The following is a 24,628-nucleotide window of genomic DNA, read 5'->3' on the forward strand; positions in this document are numbered from 1 at the left end:
CGGAAGGCTCTTTTATTTAGCCCAATTAAAAAAAGGCAAAAAGCCCAAACAAAAGGAGTGTTTTATTGCACTCCCCACTATCAGCAGAAAAGGCTCATTAGCCACAGCAGCGTAATTAGCAAGATGCTGCACTCCTCGTTAAGGAGGGGCCCGAGCCGTAAACAAACCCTGCTGAACTCCAAACGCCCACGGTCTCTCTCTCTGTAATGATCTGCCATCGCTGTTCCCTCCCTGTGAGACAACCAGGCACACAGACAGGAAGGCTCTGACAGAAACAAACACACAGCAATACACAAGGAACACACACACACTGAGAAACGCAAATCCAAGGTCTGCGACACAAACACCCACAGCACAAACAAAGTACCCCTCTAAAACACTGTTTTCTTTCATAACAGCAAGGACAAAACACACACACACACACACACACACACACACACACATGCTCACACACACACCTGTCAAAATATGTGTGCATGAGAAACGTATTTTTTAAAAAGAATATTGTAGACAGAGAGCCAAACATCGGGTATATCCGACAGCTGAGACATAGAAAAATCTTGCCAACTGTCTGGATCTTGACTTTGGCACTGCTTTAATCTTCAACCTGCCATGAGCCCGTTTTGAATGAGAAAGGCTGCCAAAATCAGCAAGATGAGCCTGGAGTTAAATGAGGTGCAGTCAATGAGGCAGTCAAGATCAGTTCGCTCTGGGTTAAGTTTTTCTATTTCATAGCCAACTTTAATAGTTTTCTGTTAAACTTGTCTGTTTAACTTTTTTTGGACACATTTTATAAATAAAATGTTCAGTGGCATAAATGATATTCCCTGATTGCTGTTGCAGTGCAATGTCAGCACACTTTTCAGAAGTGGCTGCTCAAAACATCAGCCCAAAAAACAAACATAAGGTGCTTTATACCACAAGCTAGGAAATGTGTTTTGTATGTGATTTGAGTGACACATTCATGGTGTGTGTGTGTGTGTGTGTGTGTGTGTGTGTGTGTGTGTGTGTGTGTGTGTGTGTGTGTGTGTGTGTGTGTGTGTGTGTGACATGTGTGGCTGATGAGTGAATTTGAGCCACAAATTCTCTATTTCTATGGGAATGTGAGCCTCTCACAGATTTGCTTTCTGTATATATAGTATATAGCCTCTGGAAGAAAGAGAGAATGGTAGATATAAGTGTGTATGTGTAAAACAACCAGTTAGCAATAGCTTAACCAGTGAAAAAACAAAGAACAAAGAAAGAATGCAAGGTGAGTGTACAGAAGAAAGCCCCCCTCCATTGAAAGGGATACAAAGGGGAAATTGCAAGGTAGTGTTTTTCTTTAAAACCTACTTAACTGCTCACACAAAGCAGGTTGTCATAGAAAACAATGTCATTATCACCTCTTAATTCAATGTCGAATCCAAAAGGAATATGTTGTAAAGCTTGCGTGTCCAACTGTATGGTATTTTATGAGGCCATTAAATGCATTTGTCTATAAGTACACATTTGGTGTTGTGAGAAGAATAAACATCATGTTCTTACCTGCAACAGTGGTCTCTGTACACCCAGCACCTTCATGGTATCAGCATTGGCAAGGATCTTCAAGGGGTCTGCTGTCTTGCTCACTGACTCAATCTCCTTGTTAATCTCCGTTCGCACCTAAAAGTTCAGGGACACAAGTTTACGTTACACGGGGCGTATTAAAAGGCATAAAGCTAGGGTAATGACTGAGAAACCTCATATTTGTGTGTTAATGAATGTGTTAAGGAATGTTTTAGTTTGACATTTCTTCAAGGGGAAGATGATGTCCCAAAATGCACCGTATTTTATAGCAGTCTATAATAATTCATGTAGAACATTGCTAAACTCCAGATGGCTGAGTTGCTTGAACATTGTTTAAAACTGTATAGGATTAACCTAATAGTTGATGGATAGGTGTTTTTGTGATGAAGAACTCTTGACAGGTGTTCTATGGAGGTAGTTCTATTAGTTTTGAGGAATCATGAGGGGGTGGGGAGCCCCACAATTGCGCGAGCAGATTTTTTTTGGAATATATAATATAGTAGAACAGGTTCCATCTGTTAAGTTACTAAACCAGACTGCAGCTTGCAATGTCAGACTACACTTTTTGTTTTTAAACAGAGGCTGTAACATTAAGTGTTACCAGTGTCTCATAGCTGAAGTTTTTGTAATGAAAAACTGTATCTTCTGTGAGAACTCCAATGTTCCACTAAAGTGTTGCTCTAGTGAGTGATGGCACGCCACAGTCTTTAAACGCATCCATTTGTCATTCCACTAACCTGGTTGAGGAAGAGGTCATTGATGTAGTAGGTGAGGAAGGCTCGGAGCTGGCACTGTTTGGCCTGGCCTGGCCCCATGTTCATCTCTATCTCCTGGATAAACCTGAGCAAAAAAAACGGACGGACAAACAAACAAACAAACAAACATCAGAGCAGCTAGGATAAACCAAAATCATAACACCACCTATGACATGTAAGTCAGTTCACCACCAAATATGTTTGGAATGTTATGGCAGACACAGGCTTCTGACCAGCAACACTTGCATCAATAGGTTTCAACATTGACTGGTAGGGTAAGATCTACCATTGGAAAACATTCTGGAAAGCTTTGTATGACCCCTTAAGGTGCCTGTGCTTTAGTGAAATTAAAAGGTGCTCCGCGGAACTTTCAGTTTATGTTCATTCTTGCGCCCCCTTTGGACAGAAGCGGTAGTGTTTTTACTTTTTCAGCTGTAGTTCCTCGATGATCATACCCATGACAAACGCATTAAGAAAAACTATATAAAAATAGGATTCTTTGCACCGATGGTCTCGTTTGCTGTTACATGTCATTTATGATCATCAGAGGAGAAATTAGACTGTTTCAGAAATATTTAAAAGTTCCTCGTAGCACCTTTAAGCAACTCTCAAATTTGAGCATGTGCACCAGTAGTGAAAGCGTAACAGCAAAACCCCTCTCTAAAGGAAAGTGAAACCCACACAACTGCTATAGTATATGGCCACATACCAAACCTAGTTACAGCCTAAACTATATAAAAATCATCAGAACTTCTGTACACACACACCCTTTTAGACCCCCCCCCACCCCCCACCCCCCATAGAAAGCTCTGGTGTCTGGTTGGTCAGATAGGGTCAGACAGTAATGTATGGGTTGGTAGAGGCACATGCGCACCTCGTTTGTCAGAGAATCATTGGTCACTGGCCCCGTCTCACACACACACCACAGGGCACACCATGCAAGAGTGAGTGCCTCCTCAAGCGCTCAGCACATATAAATGCACAAATAAATCAAACTCCTCACAAAAAAAGAATTCTTTGACCTACACAAGCCCTGTAAAAGATATGACCCAAACGTATAGAAGAGAGGGAGAGACAGAAAGACAGAGAGAGAGAGAGAGAGAGAGAGAGAGAGAGTTCAAAGAAAAAAAGAACAAGAGAGATGTTTTATGTGAGAAAATCGTGAAAAACTGACAGACACTAAAAAAATAAGATGGGAGCGGAGCTGCAAAGATGACACGAGAAGGTGATCTGAAAGGACAAAGCCATTTGTAAAATAAAAAGCAGGAGGAAGACTCCATTGCTTGGAGACAGTGTCTGTGTGCTAATGTGAATTGGTAGTCAGAACCAGGAGGCTGCAGCATTGCAGACAACCAGGGCTACGCAGCAGTCTATTGCAGGAATTATGGATCAGTGGAAGGGGATGATTGATTGGCGGAAGTTAAGCCGGTCATGTACGTACACTTACTAACAAGTGCATGCACAGGCACCCATAAAAACACATGCAGATAAACACACACGAGGAGCGCAAGCTGTAAAGATCTCACTACTCAGCATCTGTACCCAATTAGTCAGCAAGAGCTGAGGCAAGTGTGTGTGTGTGTGTGTGTGTGTGTGTGTGTGTGTGTGTGTGTGTGTGTGTGTGTGTGTGTGTGTGTGTGTGTGTGTGTGTGTGTGTGCGTGTCAGTTTGAGCGAGAGAAGACAGAGTGAGCGAGGAACCTAAATCCTTCATCGATTCCCACTGAAACTCTTCTCCACAACAGAAAGTTAAGTAGGAGAAACTCTTCTGTGGCCTCATTAAAACTGTCAAGCTTGCAAAACAATGTGGGGCCACATAACCAGCTTCTTTGTATAAATATGTAAAAAAGCACAACTTAAACACTACCATTTTACAACAAGAAAAATGCCCTTTCTGCTGACAACTCCATTGCCGAAAAAAAAATCGATCTCAGGACAAAAGTTGCCGGTTTGAAACGTGCGTGGTGTTGTTTTCGGGATCCATCTCGCGCTGTCATTATTGTCATTGTTTCAATAGATGTGTCAAGATGATGGATTTTCAAGTTAGTGTGTGAGCACAGATGGATTTTTGTAGGCAGGGGTGATAACGTTTGAGTAATGTAGCACGGACGAGGCAGTAAAACGCCATTGTCTATCCAGACAGCCATCTGGAGCCAGGCCTCGGGCCCCCTTGACAAGGATACTGAGCCCACGGGTGTTGCAAGGGGAGTTTAGCCAAGGTAAAACTGGGCTAAGAGCACTGCCGGGAGGGCCCACAATGCTAGGCCCCCGAGAGCACATGTCAGCAGAATTACATTAGAGTTAAGTGCGGAAGACAACATTCATTTATCAAGTGTTTTGTGAGACGATTGAGAGGAATTATTTGGAAATTAGGGGTTGTGTGAGTGTAGGGTTCAAATTTGAATGGGGAAAGCATATAGCTGGGCCTAAAGATTTCCAAAATGGAGCCTGATAGAAAAATCTCTCCCATTATCTTGACAAACACATCTTTAAAATCGTCTACCTCGCTGACTGCGTGACATGATGCACAGAAAATAACAGCTTCTGGTGGAGATGATTATGATAACAAACAACACCAAACAGAGTTAAAAACGGGCACGCACACGCACACACACGCACAGTACACCCATTGAAAAGCCATCAACTTCTCTCAACTCCGAATGAATCATAAACTCAGAAGAGCACCAATCTCTGCAAGCTGTACAAGGCCGTTTTTCAGAAACCTCTACTCTGAGCCAAACCTCCTACACAAAAACATGGTGAGACAGCCTGACCTCTCCACAGAGAGAATGACAGCTAGCCTCATTCATAGGCTCAAGGCTACAACTGAAGCTTGACTTTACATTGGCTCTAAATTGACATCATTTCACCAGTTATCAAGAGCTACTGTGCGATACATCAGAAAAAAAAGACCTGGCTCCTTGACTTGTGTGGCTGGAGTTTCCTCTACTTTAGTGATGGTGAAATTGTTTTTTCTTCTCTCTCACTCTCTCTGAACATGTCTGAAGTCTACCTACAATAAATGGCCAGAGAGATGTTTTTTCAAGGGCAATGTAACACTGCTATATAAAAGCAAGTAACATCCTTCAAAAGTGCTGTTATTGTTCCTGGAATAAATGTGTCTCTATAGCTAGAGGGCCTAACTCACTTCCCAGACAAACCCCACTACATTGAGGCCAATTAAGTGGTAGAACAAAATCCATAAAGCATGGTAAGCATGCATTCCGAGAAGCCTTCATTTACTTTACAAGAAAGAGAAACATTACTCCTTCAAAGGATGCTTTCAATCCTTTTGAAAACAACAACAACTCAGTCATTGTGGCCTGCTTCAGCTTCTGAGGCTGTTATAATTGGACCCGATGTGACATTAACATTGTCGGTTTCATTGCCAGGTGACAACAAAACACACCAGTTAACCATATGGCAGCTGTGAGGTGTCGCTAAGGAGACGCGGTGGAGAGCGCCGCAGAGGCACAGCAGCAACTATGCGGCGAAGAGTCTCGCGCCTGTGTGTGAAATCTTAATAACCTTAAATAATCTGCTTATCTTCCCTCTCTTTTTCTTTCAAGCAGACACACACACACACACGCACACAGACACACACCATTCCAACTGGCCGAAAATACTGTGGCGCACATTTACACAAAGTCAGACTGGCAGCCAGGGAGCGAAAGGTTGCGATAGTGGCCGTCAATTACAAGTATTAGAATTAGATCATGACAAAAGGGACAAGAAGAATACCGAGAATGACTATGTAGTGATGGTGCTAATTGATTAACTGATCACAATAATGACTGCTTCCGATCGTAGTAAATACATAAGAGCTAGTAATCAAACTATGCGCTCAATAGCTCTAAAGCAAAGTGGATGCTTGCAACAATGAAGCTTCTGTTCAAGCCCCCTAGCAAAGGGACAAATCCGTCTATCCAACAGGCTAACATACTGCACAAGGAGTGAATCAGGTAAATGTCTATGTGTATATAAGACTTACAGAGAATTTGGGCTGAAAAGTTGATTCATAGGTGGATTTAACAGAACACATGTTGTCAAATATCTTAAAACAATGTACAATTAAGTTTATGAGAACTTTCGAAACGACAGATTTAAATTGGGCGTTAAGAAATGGAGATTTCTGAGTGCCATGCATCCTGTTAGGTTTAAGAACAATCATTGCAGAATAGTTTTGCACTGACCAGGCCAGGGCAATGGATACATTTTCCCAATCAATCCATTTTCCTCCATCAAAAAGACTGCAGACTGGCCTCAACTTCACTACTCAAGTGGAGAGTACTCATCAACACACTCCAAAAGCCTTGCATAATGCACAGTCAGGCTCACACACACTAAAACACATTTCAGGTCTGTACTGATAATCACAATCAGTGGGAGATGCTACCCTCAGGGTGTGTTGTCTCCTGTGGAGCCAACATGGCTGCCGCAAACCCAGTTTCTTACCACCAACCTGCCGATGATTGCTCTTGACATCATGTAATTATCTGTCATTATGAAACAGATGTCACAGCCTAGGGTCCCGAGCTGGATAATTGTAGAAGCCGTGCCCTATCTATATGTACGTGAAGAAATAACCTGATTCCTGGATGGCATTGCTCAATTAATACAAACAGGGATTTGGCTGATGAGTAAATCCCATTGCATCCTAATGGTGCTGATAATTGATAAAACAAAAACCAAGATGATTTCTTTAAAAGATAGATAAAACAAAATGAGAACAGACAGGGACAAAGATGTTTTATAGCAGCCATGCAGCTCTGAATTCATTTCCCGCTGGAAACTAAGGTAACAAATGCTTCTTTAAATGGAAAGGGTTGGGATCCCATCATCCATCTCTATCTGAAGCAGCGGTGTAATGATGCCGAAAGAGGAATGGGATAAAGACAAAGATTTAAGAAAAGACAGCGGAATAAGAGTGTGCTAAGATCGATTAGAGAGTCAGCACTTTTAAATCTCCCAGAATTCCCCTCAGGCACGGACCTATCAGCTACGGTGAATTCTGATTTTCGCCGCCCCGAGAGGGAAGGCTTGTTCTGTAAAGACCTGTCACAGACCAAGGACACACTGGGAGGGAGAGAGGGAGGGAGGGAGGGAGGGAGTGCAGGCAGGCATGTACGTGTGTGTGCATACCTGTGTCCATTGACAACACACACACACACACACACACACGCACACACACACACACACACACACCGACTGATATACAAATGTACAGCCACATGTCAATACATCAACACATATCCGGTGACACTCCAAAGCACTTATCTATTTGCAATTATTTTTACTTGCTGCGGCACCGATCCACTTCAGGAAGAGTCATAAAAAGGATTTTAATGGATGGTGACATTTAATGGGTTTTATGGCACAACCAACATTAGCTTTCATTCCAATTGATCAGACAATAAATGCCAGAATGGCAGCTTTTAATTGTTATTCAACGGCACATCCAATATTGATTTCTCTGGGAATATTACACACTCCAGTACACACTACTTACTTATTTCCACAGTGGTGTTAAATTAATGAAGTCACACCCGAGAATATAAAAGACGCAGTCAAGAGGTTTCGAATGCACACAGAGGTTACAACTGAAGACTGATGAGGAAAATCATATTCTGTATGGCAACTGGCTTGAACAAGAATTTTCTCTTTTTTAAATTTTACAAAGTTGTACACTTTTTACTTATTGAGTATGTTCCAACACCCCCAGCAATTAAAATGACCACCACTGGATGGCACTGTGTCAGCTTTTTCCATAACCTCAGGCTGCACGACCAGTTGACTTAAAAAAAAATATATATATATATTTTTTCATATCATAAGGTTTTGAGGAAGAATTAAGTGTGTGTGTGTGTGTGTGTGTGTGTGTGTGTTCGTGTGCGTGTGCATGTGCGAGTGTGTGTGTGTAAGTGAGAAAGACAGAGAAGAAAAAGACACAAAGATAGAGATGGGTGAATATATTGGGTTTTTTTCGTATTTGTTTGTTTGCGTGTGATGTGACAATACTGTGTGTCACATCACAGTATTGTGTGCAAATGTGTTTTCATCAGCGCCTGGTGAAATGCATATGGTCTTCCCACACACCGCCTACGCCTACGCCAGACTCCCTGCTGTTTATACCCTGCCCTTGCCCCTGATGCTGCATCAGTTACGCTAAAGGCTTTCGGTGTGTCTTTGCACATGTATGTGGGCGTGTGTGTGTGTGTGTGTGTGTGTGTGTGTGTGTGTGTTTAAGAGAACAAAAGAGAGAAAGAGAGGAGTGCCATGGGAAGGTACAAAGAAGTTATATTTAAATTAGCTGAGTGTGTGTGTGCGTGCGTGTGCATGTGTGTGTGTGTGTGTGTGTGTGTGTGTGTGTGTGTGTGTGTGTGTGTGTGTGTGTGTGTGTGTGTGTGTGTGTGTGTGTGTGTGTGTGTGCCCACATGCTTACAGCAGCAGGTATAAATGGGCTTCATAATCAGGACTTTCCGTGGCAGGGCGAGGCTAATGGGATATAGAACATAGGCCCATCCTCCTATAGCCCTACACAGACTCTGTATGGACCTCAATGGATGACTTACAGAAAGGACTGTCACTGTGAGATAATCTATCAGTCATTTTTCCCCACATCATTTCAGCTTGACCCTGCTACACATAGGGGAAAAAGAAAGCCTAGCTGCTAAGATCTGAATAATATATATTTTTTAAACATATATTTGATCATTAGAGAAAGGCTACTCAAAGGCTTGTATGCCATAGTCCAACCAAATACAAACTTGGGTACTGACTTCCATTTGGTGAAACATTGTGGGAAAGTATTCTTGTATGATGTCACATGATACTAAAAAGTTTATGTTTGGCTATTCCGATGGTTTTTTGATATTTTGGGAACTTCTCTATAAAAAAAGATATTCTAACTTTCCTCCTCATTGTTGAGATTGTAACAGACGTCACCGCGAGACATTTTTAGGAGTTGATGAATGATTGTATTACTAACCCTAAGAGCTGTCTCAAGGACTAGATTTGCTAGTGAATCATTCCTTTTTCAGAGACATTTTAACATTCAGGTGAGAATGCTAAATGTAATTATGCTTCATTTACATTTTTCTGCTTCTGTTTTGAGGGTCCTGGCATTGTACGTAGCGGGCACGGCTTACTGGAAGCAATCGTTAATGTTATTGAACACGATTGTGCTTTTTACTACTGTGTCGAAGTCAAACGGTCCCCTGTGAGAAAAGGCCTATTACAACCAAATGTTAAAAACAATGTTAGTGTTTGAAGGCTGATGGCTGTAAACGTGACAATCACCATGGGTGCCGTCATAGTATCCTAGTAGTGTTTTAGTACTAATGGTCTATGAACCGGCCACGAAAATGTTTGAATACCAAATCGGTGGTTTGTTTCTCAGCAGTTCTCCTTAGAGTGCTACGTAAGATATACGATTGCAATTTATTTTAGGCCACATACCAGCTGGATTTAAATACTGCAACTTTTCTTTTTGATTATATAGCCTAGCATACATTTTCTCCTTACACTATATCTGCCAGATTGCACAAATGGAGAGAAGTCATGAAAACATACAGTAAGTGAAAACACTAATATCAAGGAGGCTGTAGCCTAATAGGCCATATGCATCTTTACTCTAAGGGTATTAGTAGCATTTATTTAACATGTCTGACACAGGGGTAAGCAGGAGTACATCTGTAAATTTGCAGCAGATGTTATTTCTGTATATGAATGTCTGTGCATCCACAAAAGTAATACCTGCATGCACACTCATGTCTCTGCACCTATTTCTGTCAGTGTGTGAGTGTGTGTGTGTGTGTGTGTGTGTGTGTGTGTGTGTGTGTGTGTGTGTGTGTGTGTGTGTGTGTGTGTGTGTGCGCGTGCGCGCGCGTGCGTGCGTGCGTGTGTGTGTGTGTGTGTGTTGGCCCCGTCGCAGTGTGGCGCAGACCAATTAAAATGGGGGAGATTGATGACCGGGGGCCCCCAGTAGCAGCGGCAGCAGCAGCAGTAGTAGAGGTAGCAGACAGCTGCTTCCTGCAGACAACAGGAAATGAGACGGCCTTGTTTAGCTGACGCTGCCAACACCAACTGCACAGAGCCTCAAAAGACAAATCACCACCTTGGAAACTGCTACTAGCCCACTCCTCCATCTTCCCACAGCGTGCTCTCCAACCTCCTTCTCTTTATCTCTCTTTAATTCTACCCAAGACTATCTCTTCCATTAGTCTTTACTCTAAGACTGAGGCAGTCAAGGTATTATTATTGCAGATACGAAGTACATGTGCTATCTTTATCATTTGATCCTAACGCTGCCTTTACGACACTGGTTTGGCGTTTCTTGCCTGAACTCCATCGTAGATATTTTGCCTCTTACAATTCTGCAGCATATGGGGCATTTGAGTCAACCAAAGTCCAGAAGAAATGTTAGGAATCAATCATGTAGTCAGCTGTCATACTGGAGCAACGTATTCTTCTTAGTTTAAATTCCAGTTTAGTTTTTTGGCCGGCTGCTTATTGATAACGGCACACAGGTGAAGTGTGGTCTACCGCTGTTGTCTACTGCCCATGAATTAATGATTCAATTCAATCATGTGCGAGTGTGCGTGTGTGTGTGTGTGTGTGTGTGTGTGTGTGTGTGTGCGTGTGTGTAAAAATCCCCTACTGCGCTAAAACTTAGTTTCAAACGAAAAAAACTTCCCTGGCCCATTGCCTAAGGCGAGGAAATCATAGCAGCAGGGCTACACAATTGTCCACTGCTGATTCATTGCCATTCAGAACAGCTACCACATTTTCAGCGGACCTGATCTCTTAATTTCTGGAGGTTTGACACTGAAGTCTGAATTTTACATAATGAGCTGTCTGTGCTGTTAAGTGTAAATTATAATTGTAAAGACAGACTCACTGCTTTACTAATAAGACTGTATTATAATGGCTAGAAAACAGTTTTTAATGACATAAAGGAATAGCAGCATCAAATAGGGGATACAATTATACAGTGCCTAATAAAGCCCTAATTTGTTGTTTTATGCTGTTAAGTTTAGACCTTTAGATCCATCTGCTGTTCCTTATTAAAGGTGCAGAAAAGAAACGTGCTGGCCAATCCACACAAAGTCACATTATTTACAAATTGGAAATTACTTATTTCAATTTAAAATGATCTTTTGTGTAAACCTCCCCTGCAGGAAACAAGAGCACATACCCCATTTACTAAGAATGGCAACATACTGGGGCAATTTTGCCGTGTTTTTGTCTTTGACTATTCTGTGAATGGAGAGGAGCAGTGGGAGGTTCGACTCTCTCACATGCCACGTTGAGCCATTAAGACCAAAGAGTGGCAAAGATGCGTCAGTGGCACAATGGGAGGCTAGTGGGCCTAAATTACAGCCTTTGTGCACGCTGTACAGCGTCAATCAGTACAGACAGAGGGGCAGGTGACGGCTGGTCCTGTGGCGCACGCGTGGTGTGTGTGTGTGTGTGTGTGCGTGTGTGTGTCTGTGTGTGACCACCTTCAAAAGGCTATTTTCTTCTTAACAGGCACCAATTTCTTACACACAAGCGCACACGCACACGCACACACACACACACACACACACACACACACACACACACACACACACACACACACACACACACACACACACACACACACACACACACACACACACACACACACACACACACACACAATTCTCTTGTCAGATAGGCAGGTGCAGACAACTACTGTATCTCCTCTGATTGTACACTGCTCATTGCTTAAGTGTTCATCTCCTCCTTATAAAACAAGTCTGATTAATAAGCCGAGCATTAAGTGGCCTCCCACAGGTGACATTTACAGAAACAGGTGGAAGGCAACAGCTTTATTAGAGTAAGTCAGTAAACAAAGCAAAGCCGATAGAGAAGAACACAGGAACTATTACTTATTGAAATATGAAGTGACTCCTATTTAAATCCAAAGATCCACAATTTATTATAGAGTCCACTTCACTTTGGCAGTTTAGTCTAGTCTGAGATAGAGGGAGAGAAAAGATGAATATATGCCTGTGCTGAGCTCATCTAACGTAAAAGGTTTCTCTGTGTTATTGATTGCTTGGTTTATATTTCCTGTTCTTGGACAAGTCATCACACATGTCAAAGTATAGTGAATTACAGAGGCAGTACTGGAGAAAAATAGAAAGCATGGGAGTCAAAGTGATTAAATCAGTGTAAGGCTAATCTTTTCTCACCTTCATAAACACACACACACACACACACACACACACACACACACACACACACACACACACACACTATGTTCTTTTCTAATCAGAGTTAATGATAATGATATAGTCCTTTTTTAAAGGCACCGAAGGACACTCACGGTTCAGCGGATGACTCAGCAAGGCTAACATGGCAACCATCCCTGGGAGAGCAAAGTGCGAAGGCACTTTTCAATTCGCCCTGGAAACTACTGAGAAAAACACTTAACCTGTACACAACACGCTATAAGGGCTGGCAGCAAGGACGGACATGAGAAGTCTATTTTGGCCCAAAGGGGAGAGAGAGCGAGTGGAAAGTTTCAAGTGAAGAAAGCAGGCGAGCCGAGGTCAAGAGAACTGTTGTGGAGGATTGGCAATGGTTTGGATATTTTGTCAAAGACAGCAGGTCAAGGAATGTCATTCTGCTGAATTACATATAAAAAAAATACTCTTTTGCAATACAAACAAGTTTGATCTTATATTCACATTCAAGTGTGCGCGTGTTACATACTGTATTTTATTCATACTGCCATGAAGCCAACCTATACCAGCACAGTACACTAGCCCGGGATATTATCATACAAGTCTTAGGGTTGATGAATTCCTCCAAACAGGTTGCTCAAAGAGCAGTTTCATTCTCATCACTCCTCCTTTCTCCACTGATTAAAAAAGCCCACTGTATATGTATCACCTGCTCCCCTTACTATACTGTATGTGCCCTTATCTCCTACACTTGGTTTCACACTCTCTCTCCCACTCTGCTGTCATCTCAGTTCTCTTATCCCCTGTAACAACCCCATACCACCACCACCCCCCCCCCCCCCCCCTCCATCTTGCTTTCTCACCCTTTTTTAACCACTCTATTGCCGTTATCTCTCTGTGGCAACCGTTTCAATACACCCGGTCCGCTTCCTTTTGCCGAACCTTTTCCTCTATCGCTCGTTCTCTTTTTCCCCATTCCATTTAGACCGTTATGTTAGCATAGGACTTTCCATCCTAAGGCGTCCGGGCTAGTAAATTGAAATGGTTCTAGGGGGGGGCTCCATTGAAGCCTGATTGAATTTAAAAAGGAGAGTGAGAGAGAGTGCCATAAAGAGAACTAGTGGTGAGAGGTCTGTAATACGCTGAAAAGGGCTCCCCGAGCTATGACAGTGTTGTTGACAGGGAGAGCGGCCTGCCACAGGAGGGGTGAGGATAGGTAAGGGAAAGGAGTGAGGACAAAGTGAAGGTAGAGGGAAGCACTGACAGAAGAAAGCCCAGGATAAAATGAGTGACAAGAGGATTGCGGAATGGAGAGAAAGCGAGAGGAAAATGGCACCGTAATTGAAATGGTGTAAAACTCTTCATCGGCATGAAAAGCAGCCTATTACCCGTCGCTGCCAAGTATATAGGCAGAAACACACAAAAAAAAGCCCTCGCACTTGGCACCCCCCTTGATCGTGACACCTCGCAGGAAAAGCCTCAATCACTGTTTGCATGGCCTACGGGGGTGGGTGGGGGATCGAGGTGACAGGTCTCATATTGGAGAGACGGCCCAACAAAATGCAATTCCCAGGAAGTCAGCTCTAGGGGTAGTGTGTCTGTCATACCTACAGCTCTGATAATACTCTCACACATCACATTACACCGGCGAAATAGCCACCTCTCAGCATATAGGGCATGCACAAAATGAAGGTGGATGCGCCGCCCACACACACACACACACACACACACACACACACACACACACACACACACACACACACACACACACACACACACACACACACACACACACACACACACACACACACACACACACACACACACACACACACACACACACACACACACACACACACACACACACACTGCAATCCTTTTGGTATACATTACTGCCAGGGGAAATATGATGTTAGGGGTTAAATTATTCATCGATCCTTTCACAGCCTGTCCGAGCCTGCTTGTTGTACTGTCATGTTGTGGTCTCTGTGTGAGCGTGAGTGTGTGTGTGTGTGTGTGTGTGTGTGTGTGTGTGTGTGTGTGTGTGTGTGTGTGTGTGTGTGTGTGTTAGTCCACTTGAAAAAGGCTCTCTCGGGGGACAGACACAACCTTGAGTTGGAAGCGACCTTTACTCTTGCGCGTTTGACTTCAAAAAAGTGAAAGGTGTGTGTGGGTGATGTGCAAGTGTTATGTTTTCTTGTACATGGCCATATGGGAAAATGGAGAATCTGTCCATACAATATTTCAAATATCGGGATGACCAAAGGGAGGTGATGGCGGGGGGGAGAGGAGAAGAGAGCAGACCCTAGGATCCTTAGAGATCATAGCTGGGGTTTAAATACATTCACAAAACATTGAACTATAACTAATATAAGTGTCGGAATTACCTTAGTCTGTGTTGATATTGAAGTAGCCAAGAATGAAACAATTAACTAATAAAATGATAGATTCTAGGCTACAGTCTAAACTGAATTTCACAGAAATATACACTTAATTTTGTGAGCACCGGTGCAGGTGTTGCAACAGTCTGTGATGGCAGTGGCAGCTCGCTGATCGGGATCTAATAGGAATGGCTGTGTTAGAAATGAGTTTGGAATCAAAGTGTGAAATGCAGACTGCAGGCCTTTTGAATGTAAATAAGAACCAAATACAGGAAGGAAACAGAAAGTAATGCTGCTGCAGTTAGTTGTGACAGCGTTGTTCCACTGTGAGAGCCTTTCCACTTGCTCCCGGGGATGGGTCTAATTACTGGTGAGACTGTACGTGCGTTATTAGGTTGGGAGGCTCCAGGTGATTAACTTAGTTCGTTGAATTTCCTGTCTTTGTTCACTCCAGTTTAAAGCTTTGTTGAGAGTAGGCCTACACCTTATATTTATATGTATTAAACTAGGCTTTAAGACATGTCAACCAAACCTCTTTGCCTACTTTGGTATGGGGGATTTAGTCCCTAAAAGACTGGTTAGAAACAGCTGGGTCTGTGTTGTTAAGCAACTCAACAGTGGGATGAAGTTTCAAATTTTCTTTGAGGATATTGTATCTGTGTATATATTGTTTATATCACCAAGCCCTAACATGAGAAAACGCAAGAAATAGCCAGACCCACAGCAACCCAATCCAGAGCAAAGGGTTTGTTAATACACACTGTATTATCTCTGAGTGTTCTCCACTAGTGCCACTTGTGTCTGCAATTTAGCCGGATACAGTCATCGGTTTCAGACTGCTACTTTGTTAGAACAAAATGGAGAAAATACTGATACTGTTACTGCTGATTAAAGTTGCTAAGGCTTTGGACTTGTTTGTCCAAGATGTTTCTGTATTTAGTACAGGGGGGGAATTAGGCCAGCGTTACATGGCCTTGTGAGAGAAAGAAGGAGAGATGGAGAGACAATGAAAGAGGATAAGGCATGAGGAGTCATAATAAGCAGCTCACAAACCCATTGCTATAAACGGATTAGGGAGGCTCAGAGAAAAATATTAAAATTAATAAATAAATACATTGAAAGTCAGACAACATCTGGGCCAAAGTTCAGGTAACATGATGGCCTACAATGTAACGTTAAACAGAACTCTATACTCAAAGGTTGACTAGTTTTATAGATTGACACATTTCTGAAAAAAGAAAATGTAAGCTTTCAATGACTATAGTTTTACCTTTTACACCTTTGCCATTGTGTGCAGTCATTAGAGAAACTGGATAACCAAATGGGCAACAGAGCAGGAACAGAAAACCATTGGTCAATTCATTGATTAGTCCGTTGACAAATAGAATAATAATAACGGGCAACTGTTTTAATTATCCTATTAATCGTTAAGGGCATTTTCTTCTCGAGCAAAATGCCAAGCAAAAGTGTTAGTTGGGCAAAACACAATTGATATACAGTATCTCACAAAAGTGAGTACACCCCTTACATTTCTTCACATTTTTCTTTATATCTTTCCATGGGACAACACTGAAGAAATGACACTTTGATACAATGTAAAGTAGTCAGTGTACAGCTTGTATAACAGTGTAAATTTACTGTCCCCTCAAAATAACTCGACACACAGCCATTAATGTCTAAACTGCTGGCAACAAAAGTGAGTACACCCCTTAGAAAAAATTTACAAATCGGGCCCAAAGTGTAAATATTTTGTGTGGCCACCATTATTTTCCAGCACTGCCTTAACCCTCTTGGGCATGTAGTTCACTAGAGCTTCACAGGTTGCAACTGGAACCCTCTTCCACCCATTTATGACAGCATCACAGAGCTGGTGGATATTAAAGACCTTGCGCTCCTCCACCTTCTGTTTGAGGATGCCCCAAAGATGCTCAATAGGGTTTAGGTCTGGAGACATGCTTGGCCAGGCCATAACCTTTACCCTCAGCTTTTTTAGCAAGCCACTGGTCATCTTGGAGGTGTGTTTGGGGTCGTTATCATGTTGCAATACCACCCTGCGGCCCAGTTTACGAAGGTTGAGTGCACGTGGTCAGCGTCGTACACAGAGGTTGGCTTTGGAAAATAGACGTATGAGTGCTGCCAGCATTGCTGAAGGGCTTGAAGGGGTGGGGGGTCAACCTGTCAGTGCTCAGACCATACGCCGCACTCTGCATCATACTGGTCTGCATGGCTGTCATCCCAGAAGGAAGCCTATTCTAAAGATGATGCACAAGAAACCCCACAAAAAGTTTTGCTGAAGACAAACAGACTACGGCTTACTTACTTAACAGACATGGATTACTGCAACCATGTCCTGTGGTCTGATGAGACCAAAATACATTTATTTGGTTCAGATGGTGTTAAGAGTGTGGAGCGGCAACCAGGTGAGGAGTACAAAGACAAGTGTGTCTTGCCTAGAGTCAAGCATGGTGTTTGGAGTGTCATGGTCTGGGGCTGCATGAGTGCTGCCAGCACTGGGGATCTACAGTTCATTGAATTCTAACATGTACTGTGACATACTGAAGCAGAGCATGATCCCCTCCCTTCATAAACTGGGCCGCAGGGCAGTACTGCAACATGATAACGACCCCAAACACACCTCCGAACGACCACTGGCTTGCTAAAGAAGCTGAGGGTAAAGGTTATGGACTGGCCAAGCATGTCTCCAGTCTTAAACCCTATTGAGCATCTTTGGGGCATCCTCAAACGGGAGATGGAGGAGCGCAAGGACTCTAATATCCACCAGCTCCTTGATGTCGTCATGAATGGGTAGAAGAGGGTTCCAGTTGCAACCTGTGAAGCTCTAGTGAACTACATGCCCAAGAGGGTTAAGGCAGTGATAGAAAATAATGATGGCAAAACAAAATATTGACACTTTGGGCCCAATTTGGACATTTTTTCTTAGGGGTGTACTCACTTTTGTTGCCAACAGTTTAGACATTAATGGCTGTGTGTCGAGTTATTTTGAGGGGACAGTAAATTTACACTGTTATACAAGCTGTACACTGACTACTTGACATTGTATCAAAGTGTCATTTATTCAGTGTTGTCGCATGGAAAGATATAATGAAATATTTGAAGAAATGTTAGGGGTGTACTCACTTTTGTGAGATACTGTACACGTTAAGTTTAAAGAGGTTATTTTTCACCATTTTCATTACATTTTCTAGAACAAACCACGAGAAAGTGATCTAAGGAATAATCAATGAAAAAAATAAAAATGCCACTTATAATCCTAACCCATGCTGATCTCTCTGGCAACCCCTCCCTGTTTGTATCTATAGCAATGTATGATACATTTGAAAGACCACTGTGTGACTACAAGGCAGGTGTTCATGTTATCCAGTCATCTTTCTTGGATCAACGAGACCAAACGGACTTACTCTTAACCATTTTTTTATACAGTCTTTCTTCACTCTGCTCTCTTCCAGTGTAACAAAGGCTTTTGTCAGCCAACATCCTGGAATGCTCTCATTACCTCGGTGCTGTTGCCAAGGGAGCCCGTGTGATATTCAATACTTTCTGTTTCCCATCCCTCCAATCTCATTTACACTTGACACCTGACATTTGCATAATGGCCGCGCTCCATCTCCTATCTACTGAAATACAGGGTGGAGGTAAGGTGGTTATATTGTGTGTGTGTGTGTGTGTGTGTGTGTGTGTGTGTGTGTGTGTGTGTGTGTGTGTGTGTGTGTGTGTGTGTGTGTGTGTGTGTGTGTGTGTGTGTGTGTTTTTGTGCACATGCTTGTTTGGTTATGATGAGTACATATGCTTACCTTGACTGTGTGTGTGTGTGTGTGTGTGTGTGTGTGTGTGTGTGTGTGTGTGTGCGTGTGTGTGTGCGTATTGTCGCAGGCAGGGGGTTAAATGACTTCCGTCTTAATCTGGCTCATTAAGCCTGCTGAGAGCTCGGAGTGCACAGTTTCGGCTTATTTGGGACAATTTATGGAAATGCTGGCAGGAACACGGAAATGTTCACGCTAATCAGAGATGCTGTGACCCCAATCAGTCAGAGACAGATATTAGGGTGTCAGGGAAACTGAGAACACAAGTCTTTGTCTTTTTTGATAATGTTATAGCTACTGGGGGGACTTTTATGAAAATGGCACCCCGGTCACAGCTTTGTATATTCGTTCATTATTTTATGAAGTGTATCCGTCACAAGTTTGGGGAGAAATTAACGCCCCAAAAGAAAGACACACACACACACACACACACACACACACACACAAGTACACAGAACCTTATTCCTGTTCAAACTCTTCTCCTCTGCACACATCACAGAAAAAAACCTCTCTCTTATAATGTCAATTTTTCACAAATGAATATTTATCACGATATCTTTATGTAGCGCCCCCCCAAAGAAAAATAATATAATCCTCCCCCACATCCTATTCTAGCCGGAGAGCTAGTGAGCTACAGTTGCTGAGTGAAACATCGTACTTAGCAAATTGCATTTGAAACCAGGGGGGAATAAATACTATAGATAAAGACTGCTCTAATGTGCTCAAATCCATTAGAAATCTCATATTCACACATAGCAGAAATCACATTACAAGACGCCCCTAATGTCATTTCACAGGATTTTTTCCACTAGCATTTTGCTGCCAGGGTGAGACACTAACATCAAACATAATGGATTTTCGCCTTTTTTTCCCTCCTCCCCTCTGTTGCTCATTCGCTTCATAGGGTCTGTTCTGTCCTCTGGTTTAAAATTCCTTTCCAGTCGTCATTGTTGTGGATGTGAGAGAGCTCTATTTGGGGTGGATGTAATGCATTTAGCCAAACAGTTCTAGAGAAGAGACCATTCGCAGATGGGGGCTTGGCAGTTCAGCGTTGTTAGACTTTATTGCAAAATAGTTTCTGTCCCTCGTCTTTCCATGCTTCGCTTAACTTCACTGAAAAGAACAAGGAGAAACAGAAGGGGGCAATGTGCAAATACCATGTGTTTTTCTGCTGCTTTTATATAACTCTTAATGTGGAGTTATTGATCTATACAGCTACATGGTTTTCAAGTCCCATGCCCCATTGGGATAGTTGAGAGGAGAGTAGAGTGGAAGAGAGGACTCGATATGCAGACTCAATCACAGTCTGCCAGTTTGGCTTTTCCACTCAATGGGCACACCAGGACACCAGCATGACTGGTTGGGGATCAAACCATCAGTGATACTGGAGGGGGGGGGGGGGGGGGTATGAAATATCTATCTCATGAGTCATGAGTCAAATTTGGCCATTATGTGGAACACACCAATGAATTTAACAAAGCACCATCCTTAAACAGTATTAGCCTTAGTCAGCCGTTCTACGAGCCCAATTATTTAGACAACAACTTTGAAATACCTGGAGTCTGTTTAGCCCCTATTGGATTATACATGCTGCATTGAGTTGAGGGCCATCTATCTTTGAGATTAATTAACTAAATGCAGAAGATGGAATAACTTATGTAACCACCAATTAGGGAGATCAAAAACAATCCTTTCAGAGGGAGTTGGATCATTTTAATGAGGTTTAATGTGTTGTTGATTGGTCGATGGGGTTTTATTTAGAGAGGTACACATGGGGCAGATGTGCTGGGAAGAGTTTAAAAAGAAATCAAACTCTCTCAACTCTATCCCTCATCTGCCCACTGCGTATTTTACCATAACATTTGGGTATATGCCCAAGTGTAGCACGCATGATTCGAGGTGTGTGTGTATGCTTATCTAGAGGTCCCCCTTTCGACATTCAGCAAGCACACACATACACCCACCCACCCACCCACACACACACACACACACACATCCATTCCGTACACAGGGGCTACTTCAGAAGCCAAGGCCCAGACAGGGTGAGCAGATCAATCAATTACATCTCTGCTCCAGCAATCAAACAAGGTTATTATCAGGCTGCCGCTCGCCGACCTGGAAAAGGCCTGGCCCTATCAAAGGCTGCTGTGATGTGGAGGCCGGCGCTCGCTGGTGTGACAGTAACACAGAGTGGCAGCCTCATGTTGTCAAGGGATGGAGGGATGGAAAAGGAAGAGGAAAAGACAGGACAACCGATGGCTGAAATTTCAAAGGAGAAAACAGAAGCAAGTGCGTGGGACAGGAACAAGAGAATATATCACCCCATCTCCGGCGCGCTCTGTCTTTACCCTTAACCTTTACTTTCAGAAGAAAGAGAGGAGAGAAACATGGTAAACAATTCTTTGTTAATAAAAGAGTATATAGCATTTCGGTTTTGTGAAGGTAGCACAACTCTGTCTTTCCATCTTTGTTTGGCTGATTACAACCCTGAAGAAAGTAGGAAATTACAGAACAAAAACTGAGAAACAGAAGAGTTGTAGCAAACAAAAAGCAACACATGGTGAACACATCTCCTTACTCTGGTTAAGTAATTGTCTTCTCGGCAGCAGCTCCCTCTGGCATTTATTCAAAAAAGCATTAAAGGGCATTCTGCCTTCCCACTCCTTTCCTTTCATAGCAACAGGTCTAAATGACCATATTAGACTCAATTTAATTACCGTACAACTCAAACCATGGAGACTTTCATTTTGTCACATTAGAATCGGTGACACAATACACCAGAAAGACACACATGCAGATCTACAAATCTCCAGAGAATACGATCTAATCTCTTTCAAAAGCAGCCAATCACAGACAATCGAGCCCAGCGTGGGGACAAGGTAGATGAGGAGACAGCATGACTGTGTGCACATCCGTGTGATTATGACCTGGTCACTTGGACGAGCTTCAAACGATCTAACCGTGTGTGTAGTGTGTGTGTGCGCGTGCGTGCGTGTGTGTGTGTGTGTGTGTGTGTGTGTGTGTGTGTGTGTGTGTGTGTGTGTGTGTGTGTGTGTGTGTGTGTGTGTGTGTGTGTGTGTGTGTGTGTGTGTGTGTGTGTGTGTGTGTGTGCGTGTGTGTAACTAACGTACATTATAAATGTTCCCAGTATCCGCTATTTTTTCCCCTCACACACAATTGAAACCACAGGGACTTCCAAAGCCGACTTCAGAAGGAGTCTGCTGCTGAGCGTTCAGACAAACTAGACCCCGTTAAGCCCCCGACTGACGGACTGTCTGCTTCACATGAGCCCGTTGGACACGTTGCCCTGGGAACCGGGGTCTGATTCCATTATGGGATGGATAAACACAATCAAAGAGTTTATCCACCTTCTATAGCCAGAGAAAAGGAAAAGACCCCCGCAATGATGGACCCTAATCTCCTACACAATATCAGGCGTGTGTGTGTGTGTGTGTGTGTGTGTGTGTGTGTGTGTGTCATTTTCACAGTGTGTTTGTCTGTCTTTGTGCATGCGTGTGCTTGTAAGACATGAGGAGATTGAAAACCCCACACATCACTAGAAAGTGGCTGAAGTTGCACTTTTGGCAAGTGATAACACCGGCAGTATTATTTACAGCATTGCGTGTGTGTGTGTGTGTGTGTGTGTGTGTGTGTGTGTGTGTGTGTGTGTGTGTTGTCCTGCGGGGAGGGCATCAGAGAGATAAAAGAATAAAGATACAGCGCTACTGCCGCTAGTGACAGGTAGGAGCACCTGACAGATTCATAGCAAACTGGCATAGTGTTCTGCAGTCATCCTTAACACTCTTATGTTCCATGTGCCTTCTGCTACTCTCCTTCCATGTGAAATATACAGTAGATTTACTTCAACGTAAGATACTGCACTATTTACTATTTAGTAGGAATTACAAGCCAATGAAATAGCCAATAGACCCGCGGACCTTTACTGCAGGTCATCCCCCTCTCTCTCTGTCTCCCCATTTCAACTCTGTACTATCTAATAAAGCTTGAAAATGCCAAAAAAAATATATAAAAAAAAATATATAGTATATCAGACAGTAACTAATAGAATGATTATGTAATGCTAGACCTACCACATTCAAGACTCTGCAAAGGTATAAAAGGAAACCTTTTTACATTAGTTTGTCTCAAGTTGACTGCCACTGAAGACAACCTTTCCAGTAAATCTCTACCATTTCTTCCATGTTATCTATTTAAAGAACTCACAAAGTTTGTAGATCCATGAAAAGAACATTTTAGGGCATCATCGCCTTTCTATGACGCAGCTGTTGTGACCAAACTGTGTGGGATTTTTTGGGGTCAACATATGTAATAAACACACACACACTCACACATTCACTACACAAACCACATACATTTCTTTCTCAGGCTCTATTTTCTAATATGTACTGGTTACACCTATACTGTTCAGTATTCTAGTTCCTTGCCAACCTCTTTTACATTTTTGTGTATGTGCACGTAAACAACTTCAATTTCATATTCAAAGTGAGCAGACCTGCCACCCAGCATACGTGCCATCTAAGAGTCTTTCAATTTCTCTGCATTTTTCCTTCTTCTTCTTCTTTGGACTTATCTTGCGCTGTTCTCATCCCACCTGTCTGTTTGTTTCTTTTATCATTTCTTCCTTTGTGTTTCTCTTTCATGGCCTCCCATCTGCTCTCTTCTTTTATGTTCTTATCTCTCTCTCTCTCTCTCTCTGACCTTTCCAGTGTAAAATCCTCTTTCCATCTGATTCCCAACTTTGCTCCCAGTTTTTACTGGGTGTGAGTTAGAAAGCGAGAGAGAGAGAGAGAGAGAGAGAGAGAGAAATAGAGGAATAGAGAGAGAGGGAGCTGTTTACTGAGGAAAATCCTCCTGAACGAGTGAGAAAAGATTAGAAAAGAGAGAAAGGGCTGGCAGAGCAAAGCCGTACGTGCATGAATGTGTGAGTAAGACTTAAGAAAAGACGTGCGTGCAGCATTTTAATAGCCCAGGCGCAGACACCTCTTTCAGATGTTATTGTTGGAGGGAAAGCTGTAATCTTCACAGTAATTATAAAGCGGCTGACTGACTAAATGAAGTTTAGGGATCAACCACAAATTATTTCATTGTTTTGCAATTTTAATTTCTTCCGCAGTAGGAATTTGTTTGAAATAGGTTAATACACAGGGTAACAAACACCAGTATTGCCACAAGACGATCTTAACAATGGCTTTTTCATCAAACCAATCTTGTTGCTGGGATGTATTTGAAAATAATTGTAATCCTGCGCCTAAGTCTGTTGCCTCCTACTACTGAGGATACACTGCCTAGTGGATCAACATCATACAATACTGTGTAATCGCAGGACTTATATGGATCATAATATACCTCAGTTATAGGTGTCACTTTCCATGTTGCAGTAGGGAGTGTATAGACAGCGAATTCTACCACAGCACTACTTAGACAGAGAGAGCGATGATCAAACTTGTTTACATTAGTTAACAATAAACCACATTGATTCATGCAGATGACTGGGCTATCATAGTAAATTGCCATCTCCTCTGGCTTGACCAATCATGTCATCTTATAGTTTTCACAATTCATTTGGCTTTTGATTGTTAGGGTTGCATTGATTATTCAAAGTGACAAACTGTGCACTGGACTATGCTGCAGATCAGATATTCGTCTAATGCTTGATATGGACGATAGTTGCATAAAACAAGAATGCACAGTATGCAATAGTGCATCATGTCCCAGAAAATAAAAAATCTTACCACAAAAAACCATTCCAATCTTTTAATTCTGGATGTTTTCATCTTAATGGAGACCCAATGTAATGTAGGATATACACTAGGTATACTCTACTAAACATCTATTTAAAAGATATTCCTTTTCACCCCTAACTATTTCTCTTTCTAGTACACTTAAACTG

At 42.5% G+C, this 24,628-nt stretch overlaps 1 protein-coding gene across 1 annotated transcript in view; it reads right to left on the minus strand.

Moving 5' to 3' along the window:
- The window catches only part of exoc4 (exocyst complex component 4), a 109,639-nt gene that overhangs the window by 38,902 nt on the left and 46,109 nt on the right, over positions 1-24,628 (minus strand). Inside the window, exons 12-13 of the mRNA XM_080050777.1 lie at positions 2,286-2,388; positions 1,528-1,644 (exon numbers count right to left, since the gene is read on the minus strand). Of these exons, the coding sequence (XP_079906903.1) occupies positions 1,528-1,644; positions 2,286-2,388 (220 nt within the window). The remainder of the gene's footprint in view (positions 1-1,527; positions 1,645-2,285; positions 2,389-24,628) is intronic.

The sequence above is a fragment of the Ammodytes marinus genome, assembly GCF_949987685.1.
Source record: "Ammodytes marinus genome assembly, chromosome: 22".
Classification (NCBI taxonomy): Eukaryota; Metazoa; Chordata; class Actinopteri; order Uranoscopiformes; family Ammodytidae; genus Ammodytes; species Ammodytes marinus.